General features: G+C 44.0%; 1 gene segment (V, D, J or C); it reads right to left on the bottom strand.

The window, feature by feature from the left end:
* Nucleotides 1-4,002: 4,002 nt before the first annotated feature.
* Nucleotides 4,003-4,556, bottom strand: LOC131398379 (immunoglobulin lambda variable 3-25-like). The segment is given in 2 exon segments: nucleotides 4,003-4,319; nucleotides 4,468-4,556. Coding segments are annotated over 2 exon segments (363 nt in total).
* Nucleotides 4,557-12,181: the final 7,625 nt, after the last annotated feature.

The following is a 12,181-nucleotide window of genomic DNA, read 5'->3' as shown; positions in this document are numbered from 1 at the left end:
TGTTACTTCACAATTGTAGTAAGCCAGAGTATGTATGGAATGCAGGAGATCCACTAGTGTTCCTTGGGTCTGTGATTAGAGTCATAAAATCACCATAGTTAAAATCAGCAGGACTGATAACGGACCAAAACTTCCAGAATGAAGGTTTTGATCATCCCACCTGGCAAGGGATCAGGGCTAGCCAAGGTATTTCCTGAGGGCAATGAGAATATGGAATGGAGAGTGGAGAATGTAATTATAGATATCAGCTCTGACCACAGGGCTACTTGCAGAAATGTGGACTACAGAAGTAACAGGTATTTTTTCCTTATTTTGATATACATTGGATACATATGAATCATATATTTTTGTTTTCTTCCCCTGTATAATCCTATTATCATCTAACATAAGAAATGTCAGCAGTAGTTAACTTTATATCTCTGTATTTAAGGTAGAGGAAATCAAAGGGGAAATATGAATCAGCTGGAAGGAAAATAAATATTCCCAGAAGGCAAAATATTCTTTGGCATCCTCTTGTGGGGAAATGGTGAGCGTGTGTGTGGTTGTTCACAAGACAGTTTTATGACATTAGGTGGAAGCATGGCTACCATTATATTTATTTGGAGTTTCTGTGAATTATGGTGATGTGAGTACATTTCATGCGGACAAGGGGTAGACTGTTATTAAGTGTCAACTCTGTTAGGCTGAACTGTACTTCACAAAATTATTTTCTGTCTATATTTCTGGTTAGGGGGGTATAAGGAGAGATCCTTTTGCAAGATTTGGAGGTTAGTTGTGAAGCAACATCCATTTGTAGCTCATATGCACAGTAGTGTACGAACTGGCTCACTTTGTAGAACAAGGCAATTGCCCCCTTCTCCCTGGATTCACCTTCAGGATGGATCTAACTCTCCACCTCTCTTTCAGAACCGAGAGCACCTGGTGTATTGGGCTGTTTGTTCATCCTATAAAATGCAAGGAACAAGCAGATGTAGCTGGGGCATTGTGAAGTGCACATGGGAATTGAGGTGAGAAACCTGAGTTTTCCTATGAGCTGTAACTCCTTGTCTTCTTGTGTCTGTAACTTGTCAAAGTCTACATTCAGGTGATTGTACCACCTTACATATAGTATAAGAACCTTATAACATAGTTTTATCTCTTTCCTCTCAGCATTTTGCTGTCATTGTCATATGTATTACTTTTACCTACATTATAAATCTCAACACATGTAGTTATTATATTTTGCTTTAGACAGTGTATTATATTTTTAAGAGATTAGAACAATAAAAAAAGTCTTGTTAATTATCCCTGTGCTTAACATCTCTGAATCTTTCATTCATTTTTGTAGATACAGATTCTTTCTGCTATAATATTCCTTCTGCCTAATGGGTGTCTGTTATTATTTCTTCTATGATGGGTCTGCTGATGGTCAATTTTGTCAGTTTTTGTTTGTCTGAAAAAAATTTCACTTAGCCTCAATGTTTTAAAGAAATTTTCCCCGTGTAAAAAATCGCTTTTTCGTGAGCCAGCCCTGATGGCATAGTGGTTAAAGTTTGGTGCTCTCACTGCTTCAGCACCCTGGGTTCGGTTCCCGATCACAGAACCACATCACTCGTCTGTCAGTAGCCATGCTATGGTGGTGGTTCACATAGAAGAACTAGAAGGACTTACAACTAGAACATACAACTATTTACTGGGGATCTGGGGAGGGAAAAAGAAAACAGAGGAAGATTGGCAACAGATGTTAGCTCAGGGTGAATCTAAAGAAAAAATGCTTTTTCTTATTTCAGGTTTTTAAAGATGTGTATCCCTTGTTGTCTTGCTTGCATTTCTTCTGAGAAAGTTGCTAGAATCCTTGTCTTTCTTCTCCCAAGTGTAGTGTGTCTTTTCTCTCTTGCTGCTTTTAAGACTGTCTATTTTTCACTGTCTTAAGCAGTGGTTTTTTATTTTTTTTATGTTTTATGCTCTTGGGGTTTGTTGCGCTTTTTGGATCTGTGGCCTAGAGTTTTCATCAAATTTAGGACATTTTTGGCCATTATTTCTTTAGGTATTTTTTCTAATCTCCCCACCCCTCCTTCTCTTTTTGGGGGGATTCTGATTACATCCATACTATGTTTCTTAAAGTTGTCCTATAACTCTGTGATTCTGTGATAGTTCTTTAAAGTCTTTTTTCTGGTTTTCATTTTACAGTTTCTATTACTGTCTCCTCAAGTTCACTCATATCTTCCTCTGCAGTATCATATCTGTTCTTAATCTCATCTCTTGCATCTATAATCTGAGACATTGTAGTTATCATCTCCAGAAGTTTGATTTGGATCTTTTAATTTTCTTCTTTGTCTCCTCTTAACATGTTCAGTCATTCAGACTAAATTTGGACTAAAGACTGAAACATCAACTCTGACTTGAATATCTAGCCTTCTGTTCTGCCTGCAGTTTCAGACTTGACAGCCCCACAATTGCAAGAGCCATTACTTAAAATAAATGTCTTTCTCTCTCTCTCTCAATCTGTGTGTGTGTGTGTGTGTGTGTATATATATATATATAGATACATATATAGATAGATACATATAGATAGATACATATATAGATCCATACATATATATGTATATGTGAGTATGTAAATATACATGTGTACATTTTATACATATACATATATATGAAATCTATATCCTATCAGTTCTATATTTTCTGGGGAAGCATAACTAATACATCTTCTTAGCTATAACTCTTTGTTGTTAAAATGGTTTTATTTTAATGGTTTTAAACTTAAATAATTCACTTAACAGTCTACCTTCCAGGGATATGCTATCAACTCACATATTGTATAAGAACATCATAACATGTTCTTCTCTCCACCCAGCATCTGTGGTATCATTGTCATATATTTTATTTTACATTCATTATGTATCTCAATATACTGTTATTTTTGCTTTAAACTAATGACAATTTTTTATAGACATTAACAGATAAAAACATTTCTATATTTATCCATGTAGTTACCATATCTGACACTTTTTATTTCTTTGCGTGGAATCACATTTCTATCTATCATCATTTCCTTTGATATGAAGGGTGTCCTATACTATTTCTTGATGTGAGGATCTGCTGGTGATCAATTCTGTAAGATTTTCATGTCTGAAAGTTTTATTTTGGCTTCATATTTGAACAATGTTTTCACTGGGTAAAGAACTCGAGGTTGACAGGTTTGTTTTTCTTTTAGTATTTTAAAAACATTGCTCCACTGTCTTCTTGCTCACATGACTTCTAAGGAAAAACCTGCTCTCACATGTTGCTTGTTCCTCTTTTCTCTGTGGCTGCTTTTAAGAGTGTGTCTTCATCATTGGGTAGTACTAAGTCCATTATGATGCTGTTGGTGCTGTTTGTCATGTCTCCTGTGCCCTCAATTTTTTGAGCTTCTTGGATATATTGGTTACAGATTTCATCAAATTTGGAACATTTTTGGTTCCTATTTCCTCGCATATTTTTTCTATTCACCTCCCACTTCCCTTCTTCTCTCCCTCAGTTCTTCCAATTACACAGTATTTAGGCTACACGAAGTTGTCCTACAACTCAATCATTTTTTCAGGATTTCTCTTTCTGTGTTTCATTTTGAATAGTTTCTATTATCATGAAATCAAGTTCACTAATTTAGTCTCTTCTTTTGCCACATCTCCTCTGCTGGCAAACTCATCCAGTGTATTTTTTAAATCTCAGATCATGCAGCTTTTATCTCCAGAAGTTCAATTTGCTCTTTTTAAAATGTCCTCCATATCTGTTCTTGACATGTTCAACCTTTACTATACCCACAATAACAAATGAAATATGGTTATGGTAACAGTTTTTGTGTCCTGTGCTGACCCACCATCCGCAAAGCCTGCCTGGAGGTCTGGGAGGAGAGGAGAGCCTGGGGATCTCAGATCTGGAGGCCTAGACCAGACCTGTTCATGGCTTTGTCTATAGTCCTCCTGGGGCTGGAGGAGAGTGTGACACAGATGGGAGACAGGTTTTTGTCTCACTTCCCCATCAGCCTGTGTCACTGTGAGCATTACCACTACTGTCAAATGACTGACGGTAATAGTCAGCCTCGTCCTCGGCCTGGATGCCACTGATGGTCAGGGTGGCCGTGTTTCTTGAGGTGGAGCCAGAGAATCGTTCAGGAATCCCTGAAGGCCGTTCACTACCACCATAGATGACCAGCACAGGGGCCTGGCCTGTCTTCTGCTGGTACCAGCTAGCATCAGAGCTTTCTATCTCATCTCCCTGGCAGGTTATGGTGGCCATCTGTCCCAAGGCCACGGATGCTGTTGGTGGCTGAGTCAGCTCAGAAGACTCCACAGAACCTGCAAGAGAGGAGAGGAGAGGTTAGTGTGAGGATGAGAGTCTCATTCTCAGAGGGCACACACCCTGCAGCCTCCCCTCTGCAGAGCTGAAGGTCAGGGCCAGGCTGCTCCCTGGTTTCTTTGGGGGCTGAGCCCTGAGTGGCAGCACCTGTGCAGAGAGTGAGGAGGGGGAGCAGGAGAGGGGTCCAGGCCATGGTGGAGACGCCCTAGAGCTCTGCCTCTGAGCCCACAGCTGGGGATGTGCCTCAGGGCCTCTCTTATTCTGGAAGGAATGCAAATCTACTTCCTTCCTTTTTGTGGTCTTGTTGAGTGTCTTCTTGCTGAGCAAAAAATGTCTCACCTTAAAAGAGATTGTGAAAGTGGATCCTATTCCCAAGGCCTGCACTTGAGTCCTCAGAGCTCTCTCTGGTGTTGAGTGATAAATTGCTGCCCCCTGCCCCCAGCACATGCACACACACCTCAGTCTGTGCCCGGGTCTTCCTCTCTGGGCTTGGGGAGCACCCCTCAGTCATGCTCTCTAGTGATGGGTCATCCATGGGGTGGGCTGTGCAGTGCTTGGAGCAGGAGCTTGTAGGGACAGTGGTCATGCTGCTGTATAAGAGGCTAGAATTCATGATCAGATACAGAAAAATTGCTCATGTGCCTCTCAGGTAATACTTTTTATGTTTAGAAAGAAAATAGAAGAAATCCTTGGTATCTAGGGCTGGGTAAGAATTCTTTGATGACCCCAGAAGCATGATTATTTAAAAGGGTGATCAATATACTTAGCCTCATGAAAATTAATACATTTTCCTTTTTATAACTTTCTAAAGATCATGAAAAAAACAAGCAACAGAGAAAATATATTTGCAAACCCCACATCCAATGAAGGACTAGTGTAAAGAGTATGTAAAGCACTCTCCAACTAAAGTGCAAAAATAAAATCCATTGAGAAAATGGGCAATGAACAACAACAAACATTTCATGGAAGAGGATATAGAGATGGCAAAGACCGCGTGAAATTATGTTTCTAGGAAGCCATGAGAGAAATGCATGTAACAACCACAAGGATACATCTCTACATATCTATCAGAATGGCTGCAATAAAAATAGTGACAACTCTAATTGCTGGCAAGGATGTGGAGAAACTAGATCACTCATGCCTGCTGATGGGAATGTGAAATGGTGCAGCAAATTTGTAAAGAGCATGACAGCTTCTTAAGAAAAGTAAACTTGTGGTTACCATGGAACCCAGCACTTGTTCCCGTGGGCATTTATTTCAGAAAATGAAAACATGCTCAGAGAGAAACTATACACAAATGTTTATACACCCTTATGCATAACACCCCAAAGTGAGAATAATCCAGGTGTCCTTCAGTGGGGGGATTCATAAACAGACTTTGGTACACTGGTACCATGGAATACTACTCAGTAAAGAAAAAGAATGACCCCTTAACGCACACAACGATGTTGATTAATGCACAGTGTATTATTTAGAGTGAAAAATGCCATGCCCAAAAGGCTACATATAATAGGACTCTGTTTTTTATTTCTATATATCATTTCTGAAAGGAAAAAAATTTAGAAATGTAGAATCAATTAGTGGATGCCAGGGGTAGAGGCAATGAAGGGCACCTCGGAGGGAGGAACTGAATGTTGTTATAAAAGCAAACACAGAGGATCCCTGTGGAGATGGAACTGTTTTGTATCCTGACTGTGATGGTGGGCATATGAACCTACTCCTGGGATAAAATCCCATCAATCTGAATACACACACACAAATGAGTACAAATTTCCTGGGGAATCTGAATTTGAAAATGGAGATTTGATCAAACTCTTCACTGAACAAAATACAGATGAGAGATGAGCAGCTGAAAAGATGCTCAACATCACACGTACTAAGGAGATAAAAATTAAAGACATTATGGGACACCACTACAGATAGATTAAAATGGCTTCAAAAACCCTGACAATCTAGTGTTAATGAGGATGTGGAACCACTGGTAATCTCATAAATACCTGGTGATAATGAAAATGCAAAATCAAACATCCACATTGGAAAACAGTTTGGCAGTTTCTGCAAAAGCTCAACATACATCTACCATATGACCCAGAAATTCCGTTCTCAGGTATTTACTCGAGTGACATGAAAGCTTATGTCCACACAAAAAAACATAACAATGTTATAAAGATTTTATTTGAAATTGCCAAAGAGTGGAACATGGAAACATCTTAAGTGTTACTTACCTGAGGAATGGATAAACCAACTGGTTCATCTGTGCAAAATATTCTACTCAGCAACAAAAATGGAATGAAATATTAACATAGCACACAGACACATCTCAAACACGTTATGCTGAGTGAAAGAAGCCAAAACCAAAAGGATACCATGCATAATTCCATTTGTATGATGGTCTTGCAAAGACTCAACTATAGGGACAGACAACAGATCAGGAATTGTGGTGAGGGGGGTGGAGGGAGGGTGTGACTACCAAGAGGTCTGGGGAATTTATGGACAATGATTGAACTGTTTACATCGTGATTGTGGAAGTGCTTAGAACTCTGTGTGCATTTATCAAAACTCACAATTTAGGGTATGTGAATTATATCTTAATAAAAGAAGAAAAAGAAAAAATAAGTTGAGGCAGGTGAAGCTTCCCAGGTGCCAACTCTCACATAAAGACTAGAGTGCAGGAAGTCTAGATGACCACAGAGCACACCCCAAGGACTGGAAGGGATGAAGGGAGTGGACATGGGCAGAGATGGATGTTAATCTGTGAAGCGGACACAGCCAGGCCCACAATAGAACAGATGGGTTCTGGTGCTGGGCCTGCTCTTCAGATCCTACTGAATGGGGTGGGAGTCCTGTCTCTATCCCACCACAGGCACAGGTCACTAGATACAGGCTGCCATCAGGAAGGGGAGTGTCCCTACTGTACCAGCTCTCTTCAGCTGAAGCAAGTCGTGGAGCTGTGGCTGCCAACACCCGAACCTCTAGGGAATGAGGACTCCATCCTGTAGATGAGGGACCAGGATTCTGGTTGTCATGCAGAATATTCAGGACAGTGACAGACTCAATGACATTAGTTTTGGTGTAATGTCCATTAAGTAATAAAGACACACGCACACACACACACACACACACACACACATACACAAAATGGACATGAAAGTACGAGAAAGGATTGCGTATAAAAAGGAACCACAAAGATAAAGATGTACTGGAAGAATTCAATAGAACATGACTAATGGGAGAAATCCAGAGAGAGACAGAGACAGACAAAAGACATTGAGTGAGAGATGCAGGATGAGCCAGAAGGGGAAGGACACCCCCTCCAGCACACTCTCACTCCGGCCCCCCTGCCTGGCCTCCCCTGTCCACTCACAGCCACATCAGCTCCAACGTGCCTCCATGTACAGGTCCTGTGACCTGTTTCAGCTGATCCCTCGACTGATTTGACAACAGCTCATCAGGCTTTAGAGAGTCCCCAAGTGTAACAATGACACTATGTGACATCCATCCTTGAGACTCTTCTAAAGCCACAGCAACAAGTACTTTTGACATAAACTGTTACTCCCAGTCTCAAGATCACTTGGCATCTGTGAGGCCTAGTGCACGGGTGTGGAACAACCTGGAAAGGAACACGCATCCTTCACACCATTCATTAGTCACTTTCACATGACAAGAGCTGACAGTGGCCTCTGATGAGACCCTGCTCCTGTTGTAAACTTGCTGTAAGAAATGGCCTCTAATCGGCCCTTGGTCTCTCTCAGACATGGCTTTGTAGTGGCAACTCCCTCACTGCTTGGTCACCATCTAAGCACAACAGGAGATGATATTTATCTGCCTCCCTTTTCCATTCTCTGTCATAACTTCTAGCAGTTTGTCCCTCTCTCTGTCCATCACAGACTACTGCTGACCTTCTTCCAAGTTGTCAGCACCAAAGGCCCAGGTGGACATGGGTGTGGGGTGGTCCACACTGGGGTTTGGATTTATTTCCCTACAGTCCTCCTGACTCCTTTTCCTACAGTGTAAGTGGTGGAGGAAACTCGCCACTGGAGGGACCACGGGAGACCATGTTGGGGACAAAGTCAGTGTAAAGCCTTGTAGAGATCAACACTTTACTGGAGTTGGGAGGATGGAGGATGGCCCTGTGACCCCAGCGACTCAGCCAACCACAGGCTGACACTTGTCCCTGCAGGACTGAGCCCTGATGTCCATCTCTCCTGCCCTCCTGCACCCTGTCCACTCCCTCCCTGGGAGACCAGCCACCTCTTCCCCACCCACTCACTTGGGAGTCATCCAGGCCACGGGCAGCTCCTGGAGCTTCCATCTCAGAGATCAGACTTGGTATACTAGCTTGGCATTCTAGGGTCCAGCCCTGAAATTCCACTTGACCCTGCTCAGGTCGTGCCCATGGAAAAGTGTTACTTTGTCAATACAGCTGTTCTATGTTGACACAAAGATGTGGCTGTGTGTGAAAGATGCTTGTTTTTCAGATTCTAGAAATGCTATTGAGGAAATCAACACATCCAGGAAACCTGCTCCTCCCAATGCATTTGACGTGGATCATCCACAGGGCTGAGACTCAGGGAGTCAACATATTTCCACCTCAGTGTCACCTGTGCCCCATGCCCTGCTGCTGTCCCTGTGGGCATTGTCTTGGTCTGTCCCTGGAAAAGTCTTGTGAGCAAAATGTGGAGCCATTCTTGGTGCCACAAGCTGAGAATCTACCACAGCTGGAGAAGAGCAAACCACACTCCATGTTGGTACTGCCACACACCTCCTAACATGCACCCACTTCCCCACTGGATCTCAACTCAGCACCCACCATGGAGTTCAGGTCTCTCTGTCATACCTCCCTGAGGGCCAAGTGCTTCCTACTGAACCCTCAACCCTGACAGGAGTCCTGCTGTACACCCTGGTGCACCCGGATTCAGGACATTAGCTGCAGATGACTTCCAGGGGCACCTCTGGAACACTGAGATCTGTGTCTCTTCCCTGAGCAGAGCCCCAGGCTGGGAGCACAGGGACAGAAGGTTCTCTGGGACACAGTCATCTCAGTCTAGCCACTCTCTCAGGGTCATTTTCCTGCCTGGCCTGGTCTGGTCTCTCTCAGCATTGTCCTCACAAGCCTGTGCTGGAGGAAACAGATGTCAGGGTGTCAATGACCTAAATTTTGACCTGCATCGGCCTCTTCACAATGGTGTCAAGGAGAGGAGGTAAACAATGATGAGGTTGGCAAGGAGAAGAGTCAAAGGTCTCAGGGTCCTACAGAGGGACAGGGAGCAGCTCACCCTGAGTCCCTGTGGAGAAGACAGAGTGGGAGGTTTTGGCTGCTCTTCCCTTTGTGTCTCTGTATCTTACCCGTCCTCTCCATCAATTGTATGGATCTCACCACAGTGATACTCAGTTTCATCCTCAGACTGGATGCTGGAGACAGTTAAGTAGCGGTCAGCCCCAGAGCTGGAGCCTGGGAAGTGGTTGGTGATCCCGTCCCCCTTGCTGTGGTTTCCCTCACTGTGGACCTTCATCACATACCCAGGGGCCTTCCCTGGTCTCTGTTGATACAGTGAATGTACTAGGTGCTGTGCTTGCTGCTCAGGGTGCAGGGGAGCTTGGCCGAGGCTCCCAGGGAGGCAGATGCAGGTGGGGGCTGGGTTAGCACAGGCAGAGCACAGAGACCTGAAAACAGAAATTACCAGAATGATGCTGAATGCCCTAAGACTGGATAAATGGCCCACGGGACTATACTTGGAGGGAAATGTTGGGAGAGAGACCCCTGAGTGCCCTGGGGCACTCTGACCTGTGGGGAAAATGAGAGGCAGGAGGTAGAAAGGAACCCAGTCCATGGTGGGAGCTTCCTGGAGCTCAGCCCTGAGGCTGCACAGCTGGACTGGCCTCTCCAAGCTCCAGTCTTACCATCTCTTCTTGTAGCTCAAGAAGGGAGGAGCATTGAATGCACATCTATTCTCTATTCCCACTGTCTGAGCTCTTATCTGTGCCCTGAGCATAAGAACCTTCTGCTGGCATTTTCCTGAGGTAAGAAGAAGGGCCAGGTGTGGATTTCAGAGTCGGCTGTTGATTCTACCCAACAGAGTGTCTGCAAAGGAAGCATCAGTCATGCCCTTTGCACTTGAGCACAGCGCAGGGGACTTGGTCCTTTTAGGGTCCCCAAACCAGGACCCACAGGGCCCCTGATGCCCCCAGGATGAATGTCATCCTACATGTACAGCTAGTTCAACAGAATGACTCCTTCTGAGCACTCAATAGATGCCAGATCCTTGGTGAGTGTTGACATGCAACCCCTCAACCAGACATCACAATAACCCACCAGCATCCCTCTGCTTAAGGTCACCCTCTCCTCCAGTCTGATGAGGAGGGAGCCATCAATGTGAGGTTAAATGATTTCCCAAAGGTCTCCGAGACAGTGAGGAGCGAGTCAGGATTCCAATCCAAGAAAGTGAGCTCAGAGCCTGACCTATCAGCCCCTCCCTGCCTGCCCCTCACCATGCCCCATGTCTTCCTGCTCCCTCATCCCAGCCCTCTGGGGCCCTCCTGTCACCAACCTCTCTTCTGTATTCAGGTGCTCCTCTTCCCCAAGTCTGTCCTGAAGAGCACTCAGATCTTTATGGTGTTGGAATCTGTGTGTCCCAGTGAAATACAGGTCTCTCTGTGGACAGAGATGGGGATGCTCCCTATGCTCCCTCCATGACAGACAACACAGAAGCATGTGTCAGTGGGACGTTGGGGAAATCAGATGGCTGGTCGGATCCTCCTGCAGGCTCATCTCCTGACAAGTTAGGATCAGGATTCCTCTAGTAACATGGTCAAGGCCATTGAGATTGGACAGCTGTCAGAGTAGGAACAGAAACCTTTTAATATTATTATTTTTTTCTTTTTTTTAATCTTTATTTATTTATTTGTTTTTCCCCCCAAAGCCCCAGTAGATAGTTGTACATCATAGCTGCACATCCTTCTAGTTGCTGTATGTGGGACACAGCCTCAGCATGGCCAGAGAACCAGTGCGTCCGTGTGTGCCAGGGATCCAAACCCGGGCTGCCAGCAGCGGAGCGTGCGCACTTAACCGCTAAGCCACGGGGCCGGCCCAGAAACCTTTTAATATTAATAAACATTATTGCCAAGAAAGCATTTTTCACCTAAGATTCTGAACAAATCTATTTTCAAACCTAGTACTTCTGAGGATGTGATGACGCTAATTTACTTACAAAATGCTGGAGACATTGTTCATAGAAATAACGTGTGAAGCGCTGTGCTGATACCTGTGCACAGACAGGAGACCCACGTGCTCACTCCTCAGAGTTTGGTCTGAAGAGATCATTGAAGATGAGACGAGGGCCACGTGCCTCAGACACGTGCACCACTGTTCCCGCTGAGCATGTTACACGCGGCTCCTCTCCACCTTCCCACCTCGATGCCTCCACTCCTCACACTTCACCCCTCAGAGTCTCCCCCATGGGGCCCTGCTGGCCACTCCCCAGGCCAGTCCTGACCCCTTTGCTTCTGGGTCTCACTACAACATGGAGGGAACTTGTTAGTACATCCTGGGAAAACTGACCTTCACCAAATTGATCAGTGCTTGTGAACTGGGCAAATATATCTCTTTGTGGAGAATAGCAACTCATCCAAGGTCAATAAAGTATTGCTTATGATCAGCCTTCCTATGCACAAAATATTACTTTATGATATTTCTTGAGGTTTATGGGAATGATTTTCCCACTGAAAGAGAAAGTTGCAGCAATATTTATTAAAGAAGTCACACAGACTATTGTCCTTTATTACACTGACTAATAATGAAAATGTGTGTTGATGACATTTTCATCTTTAAAATTGTAGTTGTATTGAATACCTTGTCGTTGAG

The sequence above is a fragment of the Diceros bicornis genome, chromosome 35 (assembly GCF_020826845.1).
Source record: "Diceros bicornis minor isolate mBicDic1 chromosome 35, mDicBic1.mat.cur, whole genome shotgun sequence".
In the NCBI taxonomy this organism is placed as follows: Eukaryota; Metazoa; Chordata; class Mammalia; order Perissodactyla; family Rhinocerotidae; genus Diceros; species Diceros bicornis.
The sequence above is the reverse complement of the archived record's forward strand: the minus strand, read 5'-3'. Positions and strand labels throughout refer to the sequence as shown.